A 22,593-nucleotide genomic window follows, 5' to 3' on the forward strand; every position below is an offset into this window, starting at 1 on the left:
GGATTAAAGAACAGTAGGATTTCATATTTGGATGCAGGAGAGCATCCTTTCCAGGAATACTACATAAGCAAAGGTTTGGAGAGGAAACTGAGTTGAGTGTTTTTATTAGCCAGGAACGAGCTACTCTCCAAGCGTCGAGCTCCACTTTGTAGATCGCAGTCCTCACCATGAAGACCTCTTTGTGCGGGTTCAAATTTCACTCAGACCAGTGTTTCTCAGACTGTGTGTTGAAAGACAGGTTTGTTTGCTTTAAAATTTCCCAATCTGTCCTGGACACAACACACGTGTAAAATACAATAACAATGAACTGGTAAAAATATGAAACAAGTTACACAAGGCTGAAGCTTGAGTTTGTTGATTGATTGATTCAGTTGAGTTCCTAAGAACTTCGGCACCATTTCTGACCGCGGGCCGCACTTTGAGAGCCCTCTTCCAAAGCAGAGGCGGGCTTAGGAAGGTGCAGAGTCAACCGGGTGGCCCAGGTAACAGGGGCGGAGCGGGACTGAACCCCGGTGGCCCGGCCCGCCCGCTGAGGGGCCGAGCCCGGGCGGGGTCAGCGCAGGGTAGTCAGGGGACACGCGAATCGGGAGCAGAGGAACCCGGAGAGCCGGAGCCAGAGGGACGGCCAAGCCCAGGAGCCAGGGAACCGACGACCGTAAGCGCTCCGGGGCGTCGTGCGCAGTTTCCCCGGGCCCGGGCGCTCCCAGGGTGCAGGGGCACAACGCGATCCCGAGGGCTGGGGGACAATGGCGGCGGGCGCCGTACAGCCAGGGCTGCGGGGAGACTTTCACACAGGCCTCCGCCGCCGCCCCTGCCCCGCCGCCCGCAGCTGGATCCCGACCGAGGCCTCGCCGCGTGCGGTCCTCAGGCGCTCGGGATTCCGGGAGGAGGCCCGCACGCGCTCTGCCAACCGACTCGGGAGTTGGGGACGGGGGAGCGCAGAGGCGGCCCCCTTGCCTGGCTGTCCCGGGGAGTACAGCTTCCAGGGGGCGTCTGGCTCATGCAGTGAAACTGCACTTTTTTGTCACCAGAGTCCTAAACAGACCTCAAGTCTTTTGGCTGAGATGTCCTCTCTCACCATCTCTAACCGCGGTCCCACTTTTTCTCTCCCACTCCTGGCTCTAATCTCTGGAGAGAGGGCCAACCCCGCCCAGCTCAGCGCCCAGGAGAGGAAACTTGGGTCCGGGAAAAAGTTCACCATGCAGTAGGAGCCTAGGGATGTGACCAGCCTAGGGGCAGCAGAGACCCGATCCTCCTGCAAGCCTCCCTCTCCGGAGGGATGCTGGGGAACTTAGCCTATGGCCCCTCACCTGCCCGGCCCTTCTGAAGCTTTCGGGGTGCCGGCGCGGGCTCTGACGATGTTGTGACTCTGATTTTGATTTCTATTAAAGCGGCGCTCACACCCCGTTCACTCTCCTCTACTATATAAACTTCCGGCTCCACAAAGCCGGGGGATTTGGGCCCCTGACGCAGGGACGGGCAGACTGCCCTCTCTTAGCCCTGTCCCCGCCCCGCGAGCTCTGTACAGAGAATAGGGGTGAAAGGTAAGGGGGGACCTCTGCATTCGGCACCCTCAGCACCCAGTACATCGGATGTATGAGCTGTTGCGGGAAATTGTTGAGAACATTGAGATTTATGCCTGTTTTAGTGCCACTCTGCAGACTCCTCTGAATTTAGTGTTAAAAGTGTTAAAAGTTAACACTTGAAAGAAGTGGCCGAAGTCTGGAAAGTAACACTGTCTTCTGGTGTGGTGGTTGCGTCCTTCTGGGAGTAGGGGCTTGAGGACCTTGTGGTGGTCTTTCACTAGCCCTAGTAGGTCTGATTTAGCAAGAAACTCTGGGCTTCCCCAGTGGGTCAGGGGTAAAGAATCTGCCTGCAGTGCAGGGGACACAGGAGATGTATGTTGTATCCCTGGGTCGGAATATCCCCTGGAGAAGGGCATGGCAACTCCCTCTACTATTCTTGCCTGGAGAATTCCATGGATAGAGGAGCCTGGTGGGCTATAGTCCATAGGATCTCAAAGAGTTGAAACGATGGAAGTGACTTAGCACAGCACGGAGAGGGTTCAGCAGTTTCTCTTTCCCAAATGTCCGCACCTAGAAGGGCTTTGTGTTGGCTTCTTCATGTTTCCCGAGCAAATCCAGAGGACTGACCATGTGTGCAGGCTCTGCCCTGGGCACAGGGGCTCAGTAGGGAACATGTCTTCATAGAGTCTATAGTTTTGTTGGGGGAAAGATGGACAATATACAAAATAAATTTGTAAAATATAAAGTATGTTAGAAAGCCATGTGTGCCAGGGAGAAAAACAAAGCAGTGAAGAAAGAAGTGGGGGGTGGGGTGGGGGAAGGTGGAATGAGGGAGTGGCAGGTCGCTCTCTGGAGTGATGGCACACCAGGTCAAGCAAGTGCAAAAGCCCCATAACAGGCATGTGCCTGGCATGGGTGAACTTTATGTCTGTTTGCTGAGTGTGGGCCAAGCTGCCACCCGTGTCCTTTGGTGTGAGTAATCTACTGGATAAACTGAACTGGCCCAGCCTGAGAACAAGAGGCTCTCCCCCGTCCAGTTCCAAGAAAAAGAAAGTCTTCCATGGAAAATAACTGTTCAGCAAGGCAGCCAGGATGAACTTCAACACCATCTGCTCCAACCCACATGCTCCCTGTATGATCCCACCTGCCTCCCAGCTATGCCTTAAGCACCCTGGCTGGTACAGACTTACGGGAGTGGGAGGTCTGTGGGAAATGACGTATTAGGGTATCTTTGGGCCGAGGGACCCTTAGCGAAAGGGCATCGGATCATTGGAGGAAATGGAATGCCTCCCCTAGCCCCCTCCTGTGGTGTCATTGTTCGTGTCTGAGGTCTAAATCAGCACTAGCTGGAGGTCACAAGGAGCCCCCGTGTTATCACTGCACGGTGACCCACCCATGGACATAACCCAGTATGTCCAGACTTGGTCTTTGCTGACTTGAACCTTGACTTTGTTCCCAGCATTCTATCCTGGCCCAGACATGAGAAGGGAGGGGATGCCCAGGTTCTAGTTCTCTATCCTTGAGCTGAGATATTCAAAGATATGAGACACAACTGGGCTTAAAAAAACAAGGCAGGGCTCAGTATGTGCTGCTCACTGCTGCCGAAGAAAGAGCTCAGTGCAGACCCACTTGGGCTGGAGTGGGCAAAGAGCAAGCCTGTGGTGACTTGAGGGGCCTCTAGGATCCCATGCTCAAACCCCACCTCTGATCAAACCCTACATCCCATCATGAGTGATTCATTCCTTTGAGAGGTAATACAGTGATGTGGAAGAGAACTGGCTAGAAAGAAGATCCGGCTGGTGTCCCAACTCTGCCAGTTGGGTCCCCTCTGTGGACCTCATCCATGAAATGAGGTTGGACTTTATAATGTGCAAAGCTTACAGCTCTATTATGTGATGATTTTGTGCATAAGAATCCAAAGGGATCTTCAGAAAAGGAAATAGGTTAGTGGGGAATGGTCAGCTTTGAGGGGCTGGGGTGCACCTGCAGCCCATGCCAGGCCCACTGAGGGCAATGTGAAATGGAGTGAAGGGCCATGCCTTGGGTGTGGGCCCAGGACAAAACCCCAGGCAGAGGTTGAGGGCCAAGGGTTAAGGCAGAAGGATCACTTCCCAGCCCAGCTGGCCCCGTGGATTACCTGTGGGCTGCCTATGGGGGGCTCTTGGCCCGGACTCTAGGAGCAGAGGATCCAGGGGCTGTGTGGTCAGGTAGGGAGGTTGCAGCAGGGAGAAGGCACCCCAGAAGTTCACCCTAAAGGGAACTGAAACTTTGCCAAGGAGCCAGCCGCCTCCACCTCCCTCCCTGACGGGGGAGTGCTGGACACTGCCTTGTCAAGGGGACAGCTGTGCACTCCTGCCCTTCCTTGCACACTGTATTACTGAACAGGCGATTATACAAACCAAGTTCAAACTGAAACAGTCTCTTCTGCCATCAAGGGTATATAGCTGGCCCTCCGTAACCCTGGGTTTTGAGGCCATGGATGTGGAATCTGCCAAGACAGTGGGCTGACTGTATGCCACCATTTTATATAAGGGACCTGAGCATCCATGGATTTTGGTATTTGGAGGTCCTGGAACCCGTCCCCCATGGACACTGAAGAAAAACTATGTTTACATTCCTGAGGGAGGCTTATCCTTTGTCACCAGAGAGCAGCTATTTTCACTCTCTAAAGTCTAGCCTGAGAGCATATCTCCAGGCAGGCTCCAGGACCTGCAGGGGAGTCTTCCTGTCCACTGGACCCCATTGTCTGTGTCTTGACTTTGCCGCCAGATAGCGGACACTGTTGTCACAAGGAGCCAGTTGAGGGCACAGTCCAGCTACTACAAAGCCACGTCTGCTAAACTCTCCATCGCCCGACTGAAAGTGATTGCATTATGGGGGGAAAAAATACTCCTCTGTTTGGGGAGTTTAAGGACTTTCCGGAGGATTCCATAGCTAACCCACAAACGGAGACCATGGGGCTTGTCCCAAGTCAGGAGCAGGAGTTTTGGCTGCCTTTAACATTTGGGAAGATTCATAAACAGACTGCATTAAAATGCAGTTTTGGCACTTACAAGCTGGGTTAACTTGTGCAAACTATTTAACTTGTTGAAGCTTCATTTTTAAATCTCTTTAAAACAGAAAAACAAAACTATTAACATGCCTTACTTCTCGGGGTTATTGTAGAACATGAGATGTTGTGCTTAGAGTCTTCCCACCCCCATGGCCCAGTCCAGGGCTTCGTCCAGGGAGGTGGTGGCACCCAGACACATAGCGATATTCTGGAAGGGTTCTGAGCGCCCCTATCCCCTGTGGGCCCATCGGGCTGGCTCTAGCTGGGCTGTGGTCTGCAGTGTGAGCCTTGAGGGCAGTGGGAAGCTGATCAGGAGCAAACGGGAGGCCAGCTGCCTCGGGCTCAGAGACCCCTACTGTGCTCCTCACTGGCTGGGCCTGGGACTCCACCCTTCCCCGAGGACCACCACCTCGGGATGTCCACCAGCAGCTCAACCTGGGGCTTGGCTTTTCCTGCGGAATGAGTGACCTTGGCGATCCTGGGTGCAGCTTTCCGGTTGTATCACTCTTGTCGGGACTGGAGAGACTTGGACCTTTTGGAAAGTAAGAGAAGCACAGGTCCCAGCGCCACGCTCCATGATTAACACCATGCGTGCCAAGGGCTCAGGGAAGTCTGACTCTCTTACCAGCTTTTTGGGGGAGAATGGACGGCCTTTTCCGCTTTCCAGTTTTCTCCCTGTGAACCAAGTTGTCCCTGTGAGAAGGCAGGAGCAGGCAGCCTGGTTGCCAGCTGCAGGGAACAGCTGCCCTCACCCTGCCCCCTTCCCACAGGCAGGTCTCAGGGTCACGGTGATACTGTCAAGACGGAACATCTTAATTTCTTTGGTTGAACGCCATTTTTAGCTTTTGTATTTCTTTTTGCAACCTAGACACTTCCACAAGCAGACTGACCCCACCAAGACAGCAGCAACGCAGAATATTCCTCTAAACTCCAACCTGAGTCCTTAGGGCTGCAGTACGTGAGCACAGGGACGCCTTTCCGTGCATTTTAGACAAGGGAGCCAGCTCAGGTGACCGTGCTGTGGCCCAGCCTGCGGTGCTATCCTGTTACACACTATTGAGGAAGCACCCAGAGCCGGAGCACACTGCTGAGAAAAGCCACTCTGGGGATGGGAGGGAGGGGAGAGAGTGTGGTTAATGGTGGGAAGGAAATCCAACAGGTGTATTATATGGCCCACGCCTATTATCTCCTGAATAGGAGTATTTCTCTCCTCAAACAGAAAATGCCACGTATTGAAATGCCAGGAAGGTAATGCTTTTGCCTCATAGGCAATGAACTGTGTTCCACTTGGGTTTTTCCTTTGGTGATTTAGAACCAATGGACAACTTGACAGGTCTTATTTTAATTGGCAAACTTGAGATGGAAAGGGTTCAAATAAAACTCCCCGAGCGTGAGCATGTGCACCCTGTAGGGTAGAGAGAGGGTCTACTCCCCACTTGTGTTGCTTAACTAAAAGTCTGGGCTGAAGGTTGAGCGAGTGAGTTTGTGGCCACGCCTGCTCCAGGGGTGTTTAAAATCTGTGGAGGTCGCTGTCTCCTCCCTGGAGGTGCTCTGAGCCAGCCAGCTCACGGCATGGCCCCCCTTCACCGTTCCAGACTCTTCCTGTCAGATGCTGAGGCTGCCCCTTCCTTATCCCAGGCTGAATCCTCCTGCCAATGCAGGAGACGCAGCTTCAATCCCTGGTCCAGGAATATCCCCTGGAGAAGGAAATGGCAGCCCACTCTGGTATTCTTGCTGGGACAGTTCCAAGGACCGAAGAGCCGGGTGGTCTACAGTCCACGGGGTCGCAAAGAGTCGAACACAATTGAGCGATTAAACAACAACAACAACATATCCACCACTGCTCTTCCCTCTTACAAAGAAACCTCCTTAACTTCCCACCTTTGTTCAGGTAGCACTTCCTCAGAGAAGGTTCCCTCAGCTTCAGGCTAGGTCTGTCTCCCCCACCTTCGTGTTCCCAGGATCTAAAAACAAAAAGTGAATGCCCTTTTTGTTTTCAGTCAAAAATTCCCTCTGTGGCCACTTTACCTTTGTTCGCTCAGTAGGAGATGTACTTTATTCTGCCCACCTTGCAGACAGGGAGACTGAGGCATGGAGGAATGAAGTCACTGGCCTAAGGTTACCTGGCCTATGGCTGGCAAGTGGTAGAGCCAGGATTCAAAGCAGGCCGTTAGTACCTGACCACCAGCCGAGCTGGCACCCTACTCCACGATTTTCATCAGATCAGTGGTCACTAATTGTATTCTTCCTGTTATCTATTCAGGTGTGTGTATGCGTATATAGCTGGGGGCAGAGGGCAGGGTGACTCTCAAGGGCAGACAGGGATGTCTTCCTTCCCTCAGGACCCAGAACAGGGGCTGCCCCATCAGAAGGCTGCCCCCCACACTGTTTACACTTTTTTATGTCCCTTTGTTTTTGCCTACAAACTACTTTTTCCTTTCTCCCGGATTCCGGCTCCAGGCTGCTCTCCCAGTTTTGGCTCCAGGTCTTTCAGGGAGATAAACACAGCCCTCACCCTACTGCAGAAGATTCTAATCAGCCCAACCCAGATGACCTTACCCTTGGACACCATCCACCTGGGGCCTTGCCGGCCACTGGGGTTCAGGGAGAGGGCTGTGAGTGGAGAGGCTGGTCACGTGCTGGGCTGTGCAGAGTCGGGGAGGCGCCCGCACCCAGGGTTTTCCTCCACCTACCCTGGGCCTGAGTGCTCTCTGCCACATCGAGTGTCATGGTTGGGGAGCCCCAGGAGCCCCAGATGTGGCCGTCTGTTGGCCTGCGTTTGAGGAAGAACGTTCAAGGTTTGTGTTGGCAGGCCAGCCTGAAGTGGAGGGGAGGCTATCTGTTTTCCCCATTCTGCAGGCTGTGGCTACCCCCAGAGGAGCAGCAAGTCTGGGTAGGGCGGGGAGGGGCCAAGCCTGCCGAAGCACACAGATCCCCAGCCCCACCTTTCTCTGGCCCGGAGTCTGGGGGCCCACAGCGTACCCCTCTGCCACGCCATTGTTGGCCAGTGGCTGGCTTCTCCCAGAAGGAGCGTGAGGTTCTCATGTCTGAATCCCTATCAGGAAGACTTCGGATGACAGGGTGGACGGAGGAATTCCCAGATGGAGGCCAGAGCTGGGCCTTCTCCACAGGCTCAGGGCTGTGGCCACCTTCTCGGCCTCTTCTGGCCAAAGGGCAGGTACATGGTGAGCGCTGATTTGGAGTTAGCTGGTAGCTTTCTATACTTTAGGGAGCATTTTCCAATTGTGAGGTTCTCACCACCTGCCTGGGTTTGAGGAAGGAGAGTCTCCAGTTCAGGCTGTGCCCCTCCCCACTGTGTTCCCCACTGTGATCCTCAGGCTGATCCTCACCCTCTAGATCTCAATCTGGATTCCAGCTTGTGCTGCATCCAGCCTGGCATTTCTCACCATGTATGCTGCATAGAAGTTAATAAGCAGGGTGACAACATATAGCCTTGACATACTCCTTTCCCAATTTGGAACCAGTCCATTGTTCCATGTCCAGTTCTAACTGTTGCTTCTTGACCTGCATACAGGTTTCTCAGGAGGCAGATAAGGTGGTCTGGTAGGCCCATCTCTTTCAGAATTTTCCACAATTTGATATGATCCATACTGTCCAAAGCTTTAGCGTAGTCAATGAAGCAGAAGTAGATGTTTTTCTAGAATTCTCTTGCTTTTTCCATGATCCACTGGATGTTGGCAATTAGATCTCTGGTTCCTCTGCCTTTTCTAAACCCAGCTTGTACGTCTGGAAGCTCTTGGTTAATGTACTGTTGAAGCCTGAAAGCGAAAAGTCGCTCATTCTTGTCAACTCTTTTGAGACCCCATGGACTATATAGTCCATGGGATTCTCCAGGCCAGAATACTGGATTAGGTAGCCTTTCCCTTCTCCAGGTGATCTTCCCAACCTAGGGATCAAACCCAGGTCTCCTGCATTGCAGACAAATTCTTTACCAGCTGAGCCACCAGGGAAGCCCAGTTGAAGCCTAGCTTGAAAGATTTTGAGCATGACCTTGCTAGCATGTGAAACGAGTGCAATTGTGCAGTAGTTTGAACATTCTTCGGCATTGCCCTTCTTTGGGTTTGGAATGATAAGTGACCTTTTCCAGTTTTGTCCCCAGAGTAGCAGAAAGCTATTTAGGAGTTTTAACAGGGGCATGGTAGAGTCAGATTTGAGTTTCCGGAAGATCGCTCTGGCTGCAGAGCACTCTGGAGGAGGCAGAGCAGGGGTGAGTGGACCCAGCTGTAGTCCAGGGAGAGAGGGGCACCACCTGGGCACGCGGGCGGGCTGGCGGTGGTGAAGGTGGGTTTGTGATATAATTGGGAGGTGGAGCTTCCGGAACTCGCCTATAGATGGGATGTGGATGAAATGGAGGATGGGGGGTTTCAAGGCCATCGCCTGGGTTTTTGGCAGTTAGAAGTGGATACTTCCAGCTACAGGGAGAGGGAACCACAGAAGAAGACAAAGTTTCAGGAGACAAGTGCAACCTCAGATGCATTGGAGGAGGTTTTGAGACATTGGAGAACTGTCAAGTTGGCAGGTGGGTGCCTGAGTCTGTTGCCCAGGGTAGGTCTGGGTTAGAGATTCACGTGTGTGTCTTCTCTCCAGAGGAGGCAGTGGGAACTACATGCCCAGAAAGGACAGCCCCATTTGGACACCAGTTCTCCCACAGCCCAGTCAGATTTCTTTACCCCATTTCATGTTTGCCAGGCCCCCAGCTCTCAGATGCCCGTGGGTTTCCAGGTTTCCAGACTCACCTTTGTCTCAAGGGCTTCCTGGCCACTGGGAAGTCACACCAGCCAGTTTGTGCAGCTCTGGTGCTGTGAGGTGTCTGACTCACTCTTGGAGCAGGATCACAGGGAAGAGTCACTCTTGCGGTCTTCTATACTTTAGAAAATGTATGATTATTTTATTTGGGGGCAGATAGTTCATGTGTATGGTAAAAAAAGTTTTTCTAGACACACAGAAGTTTATTCAGTGCAAGTGTTTCCTCCTTGCCCGAGGCCACTGTCACCAGCGTCTGCGTGAATCTGGCAGTCTCCACATTTTACTGTGTGTGTCCTTTGGTCCACACCAATGTCACCCGGTAATCGTACACACTTTTTTGTACCCTACTTTTTTCACATAGCCATCATGGAGATCTTTTCGTATTAGCATATAGATTTACCTTCTGCACATATTCGCTGTATGAATGTCACAGAGTATTTCACGGTCCCGGAAGATGAATATTTATATTGTTTCGGTCTTCTGCTTTTACAAAAAAAAAAAAAAAAAGCTGTAGTGAATATTTTTGTACATATGGCATTTTACTTAAACATAAACTCAGTATTTTGGAGGCAGAAATTCCTAGAACTAGAATTGCTGAGTCAAAGGTCATTTGTATCTTACATCCTGATAGGTATTACAAAATTGCTTCTCACCGAGGTTTTTATTTAAAGAAGGGTCTGAATAGTTGGAGTCAAGTGGGATAATATCCTTTCCTGTTCTCAAGAATGATGGCCCCATTCTTGACAACACCTCTTCGAGGAGCCACCTACTGTGTTATGTCTATCTTTTGAGAACATACCTTTCTGTGACTGGGGCAGCAGGGACATGTTTTTTATCATGTTCTATAGCATGGAAATTGTATATAGCACTGAAAATTTTGAAAACTGAGCATTTGTTCCTAAGAGTGTGTGCCCTGGAGGACTTGATATATTTTCTTTTCCCCCTGACTTTCTCAATAAGTTAGGATTACTTTAGGCTTTATATAATAGAAAACTCAAAATAACAACAGCTCAAACAATATAGAAGTTTATTTTTCTGTTATACAAAGGAAGTTTGGGAGTAAGGAGTCCAGTGTTGGGCTGGTGGTTCCATGATGACTTCCGTCTTTCCCCATCATCTCTGATTTCCATCCTCAAGATCACTTCATGGTCCAAAATGGCTACCGGAGTCCAGCCATCGTGTCTGTGTCCCAGGGAGCGTGAAAAAGAAGGGGAAGGGCAGAATGTGCAGCTTTCCAGCTGAGTCAGAGCTCTCTACATAGTCTTCACACACATACAAGACCAGTGTACCCTCGCACAGGTTGTTCACTGGACAAGGAAACCATTCATATCATCGTCATCATGGATCTGTATTTTTATTTCCAAGTGCTTTCTAGCAGATGGCAGTGAGGTGTCCTGTAACAAAAGCAGTATATGGGGTTCATTTTCTGACAGTATTTTGAGGAATGGATGTCTTTCCCTAATTCACATGAAGGTTCTGTCTGGATCACAGATGGCTCTGCCTCGAACACACTTCCAGCTCTTTGTTAGCACCTAATCACCCTGTCATACTGAAAGCCAAGAAATGTAGTGTTTAGCCGGGCTTCTCTGACTAAAATAAAAATTTCAGTGCTGAGAAGGAAGAGGAAAACATAGCTGGCAGTCTGCCACAATATCTCAATCTGGGAGCATGTCTGCTGGAGCAGCCAAATCACTAAGGGCAACTGGGGTGGAATGCTGGGTTTGAATAATCTCCTGCCCTGGCCACCTTTTTCTCACACAACCATGAAAGACTCACCTCCCAAGTATATTTCCTTCCCTTGATCCCCTTGAGATCTAATTCACAGAAGGGTCCTCTGAATTGCAAACACGATTTCTAAGTTAAAACTCCTGAGTCAGCTTCATCATGATGAAGTAACAATTTATAAAAGAGATAAAATAGGGACTCCTTTCAGTTAATACAGGAAGAAGTTAAATGACTGCCCTCCAAAGCTTGTAATCAACTCTTACACTGAACATGGATGTAGATTATTGTGGATCTTTGCTTATACCATGCACTTTCTTACTTTCATGTCTTTGCACGTGCTCTCTCTCTGTTTTTACTTGTGGATTTTTAAATGCCCAATGAATTTATTTATTTATTTATCCTCACTGGATCTTAGTTGCAGTACGCAGGATCTTGAGTTGTGGTATGTGGGATTTAGTTCCCTGACCAGGGAATGAACCTGGGCCCCCTACATTAAAAATGCAGAGTCTTAGTCACTGGACCACCAGGGAAGTCCTTGTACCGCTCTCTTTTCTCCCTGGATGCATCTCTATTCCGCCATTATTTTCTGTCTGGTAAACTCCTATTCATCCCTAAAAACCCTACTCCATGAAGCCTTTGTGGCCGGCTTACCACTCTTAGCTTTGTATACTTCTCTTCCATCTGTGTAGACATTATTGTATCTATCATTCGAGGGATGTCATTTGCTCATTCGTTTGTCCTTCTAGGGCATGAACTTCAGCAGGCACAAGACTGTGTCTTGTTCCTTGTGCCTGCAAAGAAGCCAGCTCATCATCACAGGCAGTGTTTGCTAAACCGCCCTTTGATCCAAAAGCAAGTTTATACTTGCTTTTCCAAGGCACCAATCCAGCTCTCTTATTTTCTTCAAAAGAGCAAAATGACTTCTTGATACTTTATACATTCCAACTGCAAACAGAGTTTTCTTTTGAACTTTTAGCATCAATCTCATAGTGAACTTGTTTGTTTTAAAAGTGGTGTTTCTGCCCCAAGCATAACAGAAATACTTTACATTCAGTAAAATTCTTAGCTCGAGTTTCCTTTTAACAATGCTAAAGAGAACTAAGCACTGCTTTTACTTAATCTCCTATATTTAAAATTGTCCTTTGCAAGTCAAACCCAGAAAAACAAAAGAAAAGTGAAATAATAAATTGCTCTGTTTGTATCTTTTAGGGGTAAAGATCACTATATTGTGCAGTTGACTGTTTCAGCTTGAACTAATTCCTGATTTTTTTCCCAAGTTTCATAAGCACATGCTCAAACCTTCGATATAGAATTTGGAGACTTAAGTTGCATACAATCCCATTTCTTATCAGAGTAGTCAATTGTTGTTCAGATTTCCTTCTAAGTTCAATATCTTAGAAATAAATGACCACCATCTTCCAGTTATTGTGTCTTTAAAAATATCTGGCTGCTTTGCAACAAAAACTACCTTTTCCTTCTGAGGCCAACTAATCATTTTTTAAGGAAGGGTACCGTGGCTCCAAGGGGAAAAAATGTTTTCATTCTGAAAGGCTCCTCACTTGCCCAATTCTTTCAGCAAAGTATTTTGCCAGTATTCTGGAAAAGTGCATTACAAACAAAACAAAACAACAACCTAGTTAGATTAAATATATATTTGGAAGCTTTGGAGTAAATGAATTAACCTCCAATTTCAGATGCTAGCATAATAAAGCAGAGACTCTCGTTTCATGGTGTATTACTTCTGAATTTTTCATAGTGTCTCCTAAATATTGATGTTTTTATGTGGATAGAATATTTTCTACACCAGCAGGAGCTGACCACACAGATGAGATAAATATAGCTTTCCTTGGAAACAGGAAGCCTTAGTAAACAGAATTCTGCACCCTAATGTAACTTCTCAGAACAGAAAAGAATGGGGCCTATCCCCCAGAGACATCTATTGCAAAACACTAGTAGCCAAGATGTATATAACCTTGTACTTTCCTTAACCTTCAAGTTTGTCTTCGGTGAGAGGAGGCCAGTAGATGAACACGCCATGCACTCTCCTGCTCCCAGTCTCCTCATGCAAGTCTTTGGCAGGGTCCTAGGCCTGTCATCTAATAGGGATAGGGACAGTGGTCCTCTGGGGTCTCTTGAGGCATGAAAATTCCACATAGTGATAAGAGCACATATTTGTGGAGTACCTGCTTTGAGCCTGTGAAGTTGGCACGATCCTCATTTTACAGACGAGACCACAGACGCTCCCTGGTGACTCAGTTGGTAAAGAATCTACCTGTAATGCAGAAGACCACCTGCAATATATATGAGACCTGGGTTCGATCCCTGGATCGGGAAGATTCCTTGGAGAAGGAAACAGCAACCCCACCAGTATTCTTGCCTGGGAAATCCTTTGGACAGAGGAGCCTGGTGGGCTATAGTCCATGAGGTCCCAAAGTTGGACACGACTTTGCAACTAAACCACCACCCCAACCACAGACACTCAGGGCGGTTTGGTAAGTTGGCCAAAGCCCTTCAGTTGGTAAATGGCAGAGCTGGACTTTGAATTACTTAAACAAGGAAGCACGCCAGAAGATCCCTTATTGTAAACTCCAAAATGTTCCAGTTCTTAAAGGTAGTCCGGGTTGCTGTTGGAGGCAAGGGGGTTCCCATGGAATGAAGGTTCTGCAAGAAAGCCAGGCTGGCTCCTCACATGGGAACACCATAGTGGGCCACTGGGCCTCCCTAAACTCGCAAGGTGTTTGCATTTTCCTTGATGTTATGGTAGGACTGGGCGACACTTTGTTCCCAGGGACCCAGTGACTAGGTCTGCCCTCTAATGTCCCACCTTCTTCCAGGAATCAAGCTACCAGTGGCTGATTTCTGAGTCAGTAAGTCTTACTGAGTAAAGAAAGCTCGGGTTGGGGTGCCACAGTTGAGGGGTGGCATATAGGCTATGGGGAGGCCTGTGACCATGGCCACCCCAGACTCATTAGAGGGCATCCTGAGGGTGACTCCTCAGTGTACTGCTGAACTGCATCAATGAAGTTGCCCAAGTCTTGCTCTTCAAGCCTTTCTTTTCTAGACCTGTCTATACACTGCACTCACTGGAGAGTTTACCATATAATGCTTGAGTCCAAAGAAAAGCACCTTGCTAAAGTCTCTTATTATAGATCAGTTTTGCTTGTCTTTGTTCTCTATACAAACGGAGTCACATGGTGAGTTCTCTTTTGTGTCTGGCATCTTTGGCCCAGCGCTGCTTGTGGGACAGATCCATGTCACTGTGTGTAATGATAGATTATTTGTTCTCCTTGTAGGGTGTTCCATTGTATCAATAGACCATTAACTGCAGTGGGAGGACATTTGGATTATTTCTAGTTTTGGCTTATACACGTCAGATCTGGATCATGTGGCCATGAACATTCTAGGTTGTGATTTTTGTCAAGCACGTGAACACATGTGGACACATTTTGGTTGGATCTATGCTTAGGAGTGAATTGCTGAGTCATAGAGTTGGTATCTGCCCAGTTTTAGTAGATTCTGCTAAACAGTCTTCCAGAGTGACTGTATGAGTCTCTTGTTACATGTTTTTACAGTGATGAACAATTCTTCTTATTTATTTTTTTACATTTATTTATCTGGCTGCATCAGGTCTTAGTTGCAGCACTCAGGATCTTTTGTTGCTGTGCACCAATTCTCTAGTTGTGTGGTGTGGCTCCAGAACACATGGGCTCAGTAACTATGGCTTAGTTGCTCCGAGGCATGTAGGATCTTAGTTCCACAACCAAGGATTGAACCTTTGTTTCCTGCATTGCAAGATGGATTCTTAACCACTGGACCACCAGGGAATTCCCTCCTGTTACATTTTAATTCATCCTAGTTTCTCTCCTAGGACTGTTACCTCAATTCCAATTTTGATGGGACCCTCCACCTACCCTTCCATCTTAAAGGTCAATGTCTTATCTGTGTCCAGTCATCGGACTGAGGCCCACCAGCCAGAAGTGGGCCTGAAACCCCAAACCTCCCAGCTTCAAGTGTGTGTTTGCACTGACTTGGAGGGGACAGAAGAAAAAAAAGCTGGAGGCTAAGGGAAGATAGGAAAGATTCCTGCAAGGAAGGTGACTTGGTCGGTATGGCAGCATTGCCCCAGCTTCTTTCCAAGCTTTCTGAGGTCCCACTGCCCCCAAAGTTGCAGACTGTAAGAAGGAGAGGTTATGGAATTTCTCCCCACCAGGAAAAGAAAATTGGTAAAACATGAGAGTTTGGCTGCTGAGACTTTCACTGGCCTGGCTGGGGGGCGGCAGGGTCCTCTGGAGCTGTTACATTTAGTTCAAATTTCTGCTGGGATCTTGGGCTCTGTGGATGTGGAGTCATGGTTCCACCCTTCCCCATAACCAGGAGGGTACTTGGATCCAGCTTTCTGCATGGGACTAGTTTACCAGTCTGTGCACAGAGAGAGGCTCTGCGATGCTCACCTGTTACCTTCGAGATGATATTTTCTCTTTGCCTCTTGATTCTGTAGAAGGGTCACAGTCCTTCCTACCTTGGTCAGACCCAAGTGTTTATTCAGTAACTGTTGGGATTCCTGCATCTGCCAGAACTGGGCTCAGTGTTCACTGGGATACCTTGGGGAGCAAGACAGACGGCCAGCCTTCTTCGAGTTTATAATCCAGTCTAGAGCAGGGGTTCTCAAAGTGTGGTCCATGGACCATGAGCAGCAGCACTGCTTGGGAATTAGTTAGAAATGTAGATTCTCTGGCCATACCCGAGATCCCTTGAATTGTTCAACAAGCTCCTCAGATGATCCAACAAATACTGAAGTTGAATCACTGACACGTAGCGTGGGTTCTCTACTCTATTGAAGGCAATTTCTCCTCCAGGGAACCCTTGGCAGTATCTGGAGACATGTAATGTCATCCCACATTGGGGAGGAGGTGGTATTACTGGCTAGAGGCCAGGGATGCTGTTACAATGCACAGGCCTACTAAGAATTATCTGGTCCAAAATGTCAGTTGTGCCAAGGTTGAGAAACCTTGCCCTAGACCAGTTACAATAGATGGCAGGAGTACAGTGGTCCTTTTCTCCTGTTTTTTTCCCCCCAGATGTGTTGCTCCCTGGCTACGTGGCTTTGGGTGAGTTATGGCCACCCCTGGATTCAGTTTCCCCAGCTATGAAGGGAAGGGGTTGGACTCAGGTTGCTGAGTTCCTCTTCAGCTTGTCTGTTCAATTGCTCCAAACTAGCGACTGGCCGGCCCAGGGAAGTTGGAGTGATGCAGCCCTTCTCTTCCCCTGGAGGTGGAGGTTGGGGGATGGGATGGGAAGCTGTGTCACCTGCCTGGAGCCATCCCCTCCCCCAACCTAGGCTGCGACAGCCAGAGTGCAGTTGGCCTTGCATTTCCTGGTGAACAGTGCTTCTCCCCCTTGTGAGCGATGTTTCTTCAACCAGCCCCACCCCAAAGAGCCCGCTCTGGGGAGGAGAGCCATCAGCTGGCTCCACGCCATAGCCTGCTTTGTACAAGGAGCTGGGCAGGCAGAGTGGCGCCGTCTCTCCTGAGCCTCAGACTTCCACTTTCCTCATACTCTAAATAAAGCAGCAGCCCTGACTGGGGAGATCCGGAGGTCTGAGGGCAGCCGCAGCACTCCGAGACCCTCCACGCCCCTGGCAGTGAGCATCTGTCTAGGGTTTCACTCACTGGCCTGGGAGCGTGGGGGTGGAGTTAAACCTAAGGATGGAGGGGCTGAACTCTGATTGGTCGGACTCATAGGCCCCGCCTCTTCTCGGAGTTCGCGGACCAACCACCTCCTTCCTTATGGACCCGCAGCTCCAGTGCGCGGGGAAGGGGAAGGTCTTGTTTATTATTATTTAATTTTTTGGGAAAAAAATATTCTGACCTGAGAGAGGCCTCCCGTGCAGTCGTGGCTCGCCTGTACTCTGACTGGGACCCAAAGGGCAGGTATGAAGGCTTGAGGCTGGAAACAGATGCTGAGAGGAAATAAGATGGGGTGGGTAGGTCGGGGTGGCAGGAGAAACATACCCAGCGACAGACCGGGAATGAATGCTTTGGCTACAGATTCTAATCCTCGAAAGTGCGATGTGATTTGGGGCAAGTGCCTGGTTCTTACCTTAAGTGATAAAGAAAGTTCAGTGAAATTTGGCTCCTTAGTGGGTGGATTTTCACGGGCCATGGTTTATCACATCCCTTGAAAACCTACCAGCAGACAGTCAATGCCTGTTACACTGGGCTAACCTAGAGCGCCTTGCTTCATGTGCATTTAATACCTGCTAATAAATAAAGGGTAGTTAATAGGTGGCAAATTAACATACTGCAGTTAAAACTTGCTTTTTAATCTGAGATCAATAGCACTAAAGCACTGTCCTTGAACCAAGAACTAATATTCTTATTATCTTAATTAAGGTGCAAGAGAAAGGGCTTTAAACTTTCTCCTTGAATCTGTCACTTTGCCCTGGGCTGTGCCAGCATGGCCCATCATGGTGCCCCTTGTCCAGGTCCCCAGAGTTTAGATGCAGTGCTTGAATACTGATCATTTCAACACTCTAGCTCATGGTTCTGTTTGTTGTCGAAGTCCAGGGGAATTAAGTATCTGCACACATATCAGGTCTGCTGGGTTGGTAGCACCCAGCAATTGTTACAAGGTGGTAGAGGGTGAAGGTGGCACCTGCAGTCTCCTAACATGGAGCTGGGTGCAGTATTTCACAATTCTGTTTCCCTGGCTGCTTCCCAAGGAGCTGATCAAAGGGTGAGAACTCAGAATTCACATGGACAAGTGAAAGCCCTGGGATGATTCAACACAGAAAAGGGAAAGTAGGGCATTTATAACCCAGCGGAAAGTGACAACCGTGCTCTTGACCTCTCTGTGCTGAAGTCAGGTAAGGAAGGTGATGTGTATCATTCACTTGGGAGATTAAAGTCAGCTCCTCTTGTTCATCATGATTGCAGCTCCCTTGACAACATCCTGCAACATCTTATTTGCATCCACTGTATATGTTGATCGCACACTTATTGGCAAAATGCCTTTCTGTGCCAGACATTATGCTGGGCACTGTGGTCAGGGCAGGGACTAGGATAGACACAGTTTTTGTCTTCCCAGCTCCAGATTCTTACGTTGTGACCCACCCAACAGGTGAACCACATCTGTCTCTTCCTGCTGCCAAGGGAAGCTCTGCTCTCTGCCTTCCGTCTTTTCCCACACGCTCCCCAGCACCTCACAGTCCCTGCCTTCGAATACCACAAAGACTAGCAGCTGGCTCTTCTCAAAGGGGAGGGGTTTCCCTGGCAGAGACAAAGCATCTCTTTGTGGGAAGTGGGAGAAGCCTGTGCGTATTTTCTTGGCAGAGCAAACCGCAGGGCCTTGGCAAGCCCCCAGCAGTGGATAGAGGGCACACTGGGGTGGGTTTGCTAGCGGGATCCTCCCCTTGCCCCAGGTTTCCAGGGGAGAGTTGGGCTGGGCCTGGGAGGTGGCTCTGCAAAGGTCTCTGGCCTGAGGATGGCGCCCATATTCACACATTTCTCTGACTGTGAACCTTCAGGGGAAGGGGGGTTACTTCCTTGGAAACATGCAAAACAAATAGCTAGATAATAATGCCGAGCCATTGTCGGCCTGGTACTGGTTTGCAGGAACTAAGCTCTTCTTTCTTCCCCTTTTGCGAAAAAAGTAGGGGAGTCAGACAAATGATTAAAACATCTGAGTTTATGTGAAATGTAATAAGCAAGTCTGTAGACAGAAGGTAGATTAGTGGCTGCTTAGGGCCAGGGTGGTGTGGGGGACAAGTGCCAGTAATAGTTAAAGGGTACAGGGTTCCTTTTTGTAGTGATGAAAATGTTCTAGAATTGTGAATATGGTTGCACGTATCTGTGAATATACTGAAAACCACTAGATTACATGGTATGTGAATTAAATCTCAATAAAACTGTTGACAACCAGCTGAGATATATGGCCACATTTGGGCCACTGAACACTCCCCCCAACCCCAGATGCACGTAACCTCCCAGCTCTTCAGACCCGCCCCCGCCTTGCCCTGTATGTACACCCTGAGGAGAGGCCCCTCTCAGGGAGAGACAGCAAAGAGCAAGTGTGACTCCATCTCCTCTCCTGAGCCCACTGCTCAGAGACGTCCCTGCTCCTCCTGTGGGGGAGGGATGTCACAACAGTGGAGAGAAGCTTCTCAGAAGTGTCTGGAGGAAGAGACCCCCTCAGAGAACCATGAGGCCTCAGACATGCAGAGCCCACCACCCAAGGCTATGCAGAAGCCAACCCAGCTTCATCTTTTCTAAATCTGATAAATGAATTCCATAGCTTGGTAGGATTATGGTGATTTTTGTGGCTTTCTCTATTGTTTTCCAATTTTTCCATACTATGCTTATGTTGGCTTCCCTGGTGGCTCACCAGTAAAGAATCCGCCTGCCAGTGCAGGAGATGTAGGTTTGATCCCTGAGTCGGGACCCCTGGAGAAGGAAAAGGCAACCCTCTCCAGTATTCTTGTCTGGAAACTCCCATGGACAGAGGGGCCTGGTGGGCTGCAGTCCATGGGGTGGCAGGAATTGGACAGGACTCAGCAACTAAACAACAACAAATGTTGATGTTATTTTTCATGTCAAAAGTACACAAAATCGAGGATTGGGTGGGAAAGAAGTCAGGATTCTGGCGTTTCCAGCCAGAGGTCAAGGGCTATCTGGCGGACTCTGTTGTTGATGGGCTGTTACTTTTGCAGGAGTCATGTGGCTGGAAATACTCCTTGCCTCAGTGCTGGGCTTTGTCATCTACTGGTTCGTCTCCAAGGACAAGGAGGAGACTTTGCCCCTTGAAGATGGATGGTGGGGGCCTGGGGTGAGGCCCACAGCTGGGGAGGATAAGAGCATCCGCCCATTCAAGGTGGAAACATCAGATGAGGAGATCAATGTAAGGCACCTCTTTCCAGATGGCTGAGCAGAGGGGAGGGCGGGGAGGCCCCATCTGGGGTTGGGCCTCAGGCTGGGCCTGGCACCAAGGAGGGTCTTCCAAAGTGGTCCCTCTAGGGCTATTTTCTGCCTGCTTTTCTCCTACTGGACTCACCTACTCTGCCCACCCCATCCCTTCTGCTCCTTCCCCCTCCTCTGTCTCCATGTTCCTGGTTCCCAAGGCCCAGTAGTGCCTGCGCGAGGAAAGAAGTGCCAGCTGAATCCAGCTACCTGCATTAAGGGTCACAGAGAGCAGCTGTTTCTGCCTCCTCTGTGCCCCACCTGAAACCCTGGGGATGAGCTTGAAGGCAGAAGTGAGGCCCTTCTTGGAGCCTGGGTGGAGATCATGAGTGAAAACAAGGCTGTGGTGACATAAAATGCTGCAGAGCAGAGAACCTGGCCTGGGGCCAGCTGTGGCCAGGCACATGCTGTGTATTTAGACCCTCGTGATCACGTGCAGTGACTGCGGTCATGTAGAAACTGAAGCTCAGAGAGGCAAAGCCGTTAATGCACAGTGACCGAGATAATAAGCTGGCGGATTTAGACTCAGATCTGTCTAATGCCAAAGCCTGGGCCCCGTCCTCCGCACACGGCTGGAATCACCAAGGATAGGTGTGACCCTGGAGTAGGCTAAGCTGAGAGCCAGGCTTGAGCAGGACTGGGAGGGTGGGTGGGACCTGGGACATCCCTACCCATCATTTCTTCCATTCTGTGGGTATGGGAGCACCTTCTGTGTGCAGACCTAGTGCCAAGTACTTGGAAGAAGAGAGAGAGCCTTCTCTCAAAGAGCTTCTCGTCTAGCAGTTGAGAAGAGGAGCAGATAATGAAGAATCCCCTGCAGTGCAGGAGACCCGGGTTTGATCCCTGGGAAGATCCCCTGGAGAAGGAATGGCAACCCACTCCAGTATTCTTGCCTGGAGAAGTCCTTAGACAGAGGAGCCTGGTGGGCTACAGTCCATGGGGTCGCAAAGAGTTGGACATGACTAAGTGACTACCACACACATACTCACATATAGTGTATCACTTAACACTGTTATCAGAGTCGGCAAATCTATTCTGCTACCTTCTTTTTTTTAATTTAATTTTGATTTTACGTTGGAGTATAGTTGATTTACAATGCTGTATTAGTTTCAGGTGTACAGCAAAGTGAATCAATTATAAATATTACATATATCCATTCTTTTTCAGATTGGAACCCACCTGCCATGTGGGAGACCTGGGTTTGATGCCTGGGTTGGGAAGATCCCCTGGAGAATGGAAAGGCTACCCACTCCAGTATTTTGGCCTAGAAAATTCCATTGACTATATAGTCCATGGGGTTGCAAAGAGTCAGACACGACTGAGCAATTTTCACTTTCCCACACAGGTTATTACAGAGTATTGAGAAGAGTTCCCTCTGCTGTAGTATAGGTTATCTATTTTATGTATAATAGTCTGCCACCTGCTTTTGTACAGCTCCCATGCTAAGAATAGTTTTTACACCTTTAAATTGTTGGAAAAAATCAAAAGAAGAATACTTTGTAACATGAAAATTAACCTGGCATTCAAATTTCAGTGCCCATAAGTAAAGTTTTATTGGAACACAGTCACTCCCATCTGTCCATGTACCATCTATGACTTTTTCCATCCTACAAGAACAGAGTAGGTTAGCTGTGGCTCAGAAAACCTAAGCTGCTTATGATCTGGCCCTTTTGAAAAAAGTTGGCCCCCAAAAATAAAAAAGTTGGCCACCCTCTGCTGTCTATGTGCTGTGTGCTTAGTCGCTCAGTTGTGTCCAACTCTTTGTGACCCCACGGACTGTAGCTGACCAGGCTCCTCTGTCCACAGGATTTTCTAGGCAATAATCCTGGAGTGGGTTGCTATTTCTTCCTCCAGGAGATCTCCCCAACCCAGGGATCTCCTGTGTCTCCTGCATTAGCAGGCAGATTCTTTACCACTGAGCTACCTGGGAAGCCCCCCTTGCTGTATATAAGCCTTGATAAATTAAAAACACATTTTGTTCATACATTTAAAAACAAAAATGAGAAGTAACCTGAAGTTGAAAGTGAAAAACGTATGTTTGGGGAACAGCCACCATTGGGAAGCCAGGAGCTTTCTTCTGGGATAAACCTGACGACCCAGAGCACATGTCTAGAGGCCAGGAGCCTCCTCATCCCATCTGGTGAAATTTTGCTTTGCCTTTACTGTAGCATGGGGTCTGGTGGCTGCAGGGTTTTCTCTGTCTTCTGGAAACAAACTTTCTCTTGTGCTCTGCCCCACTCACCTTCTCTCCTTGGGGTCTCACATTTTCTCCAGGACTTACATCAGAGGATTGACAGGGTCCGTTTAACTCCACCTTTGGAGGACAGTCGTTTCCACTATGGTTTCAACTCCAACTATTTGAAGAAAATCATCTCCTACTGGAGGAATGAATTTGACTGGAGGAAGCAGGTGGAGATTCTCAACAAATACCCTCACTTCAAGACTAAGATTGAAGGTATGTTTCCAAAACACCAGCTGGAGGGGGATGTGTATGACAGAAACAACCTTCATAGACACTTAAATAACACTGGGACTTAAATAAAGCCCGGAGACCCAGAATTCGATTATT

General features: G+C 49.0%; 1 protein-coding gene across 5 annotated transcripts in view; it reads left to right on the forward strand.

Moving 5' to 3' along the window:
* The first annotated feature begins 381 nt into the window (after nt 1–381).
* The window catches only part of EPHX1 (epoxide hydrolase 1), a 37,542-nt gene continuing 15,330 nt past the window's right edge, over nt 382–22,593 (forward strand). The window contains exons 1-4 of one of the 5 annotated variants that reach the window (XM_005216831.5): nt 589–17,000; nt 17,792–17,935; nt 19,778–19,965; nt 22,299–22,479. In XM_005216831.5, coding sequence (XP_005216888.1) covers nt 19,783–19,965; nt 22,299–22,479 — 364 coding nt within the window. In that variant the 5' untranslated portion in view covers nt 589–17,000; nt 17,792–17,935; nt 19,778–19,782. 5 annotated transcript variants of the gene reach the window in all.

Source organism: Bos taurus, chromosome 16, assembly GCF_002263795.3.
Source record: "Bos taurus isolate L1 Dominette 01449 registration number 42190680 breed Hereford chromosome 16, ARS-UCD2.0, whole genome shotgun sequence".
NCBI lineage: Eukaryota > Metazoa > Chordata > Mammalia > Artiodactyla > Bovidae > Bos > Bos taurus.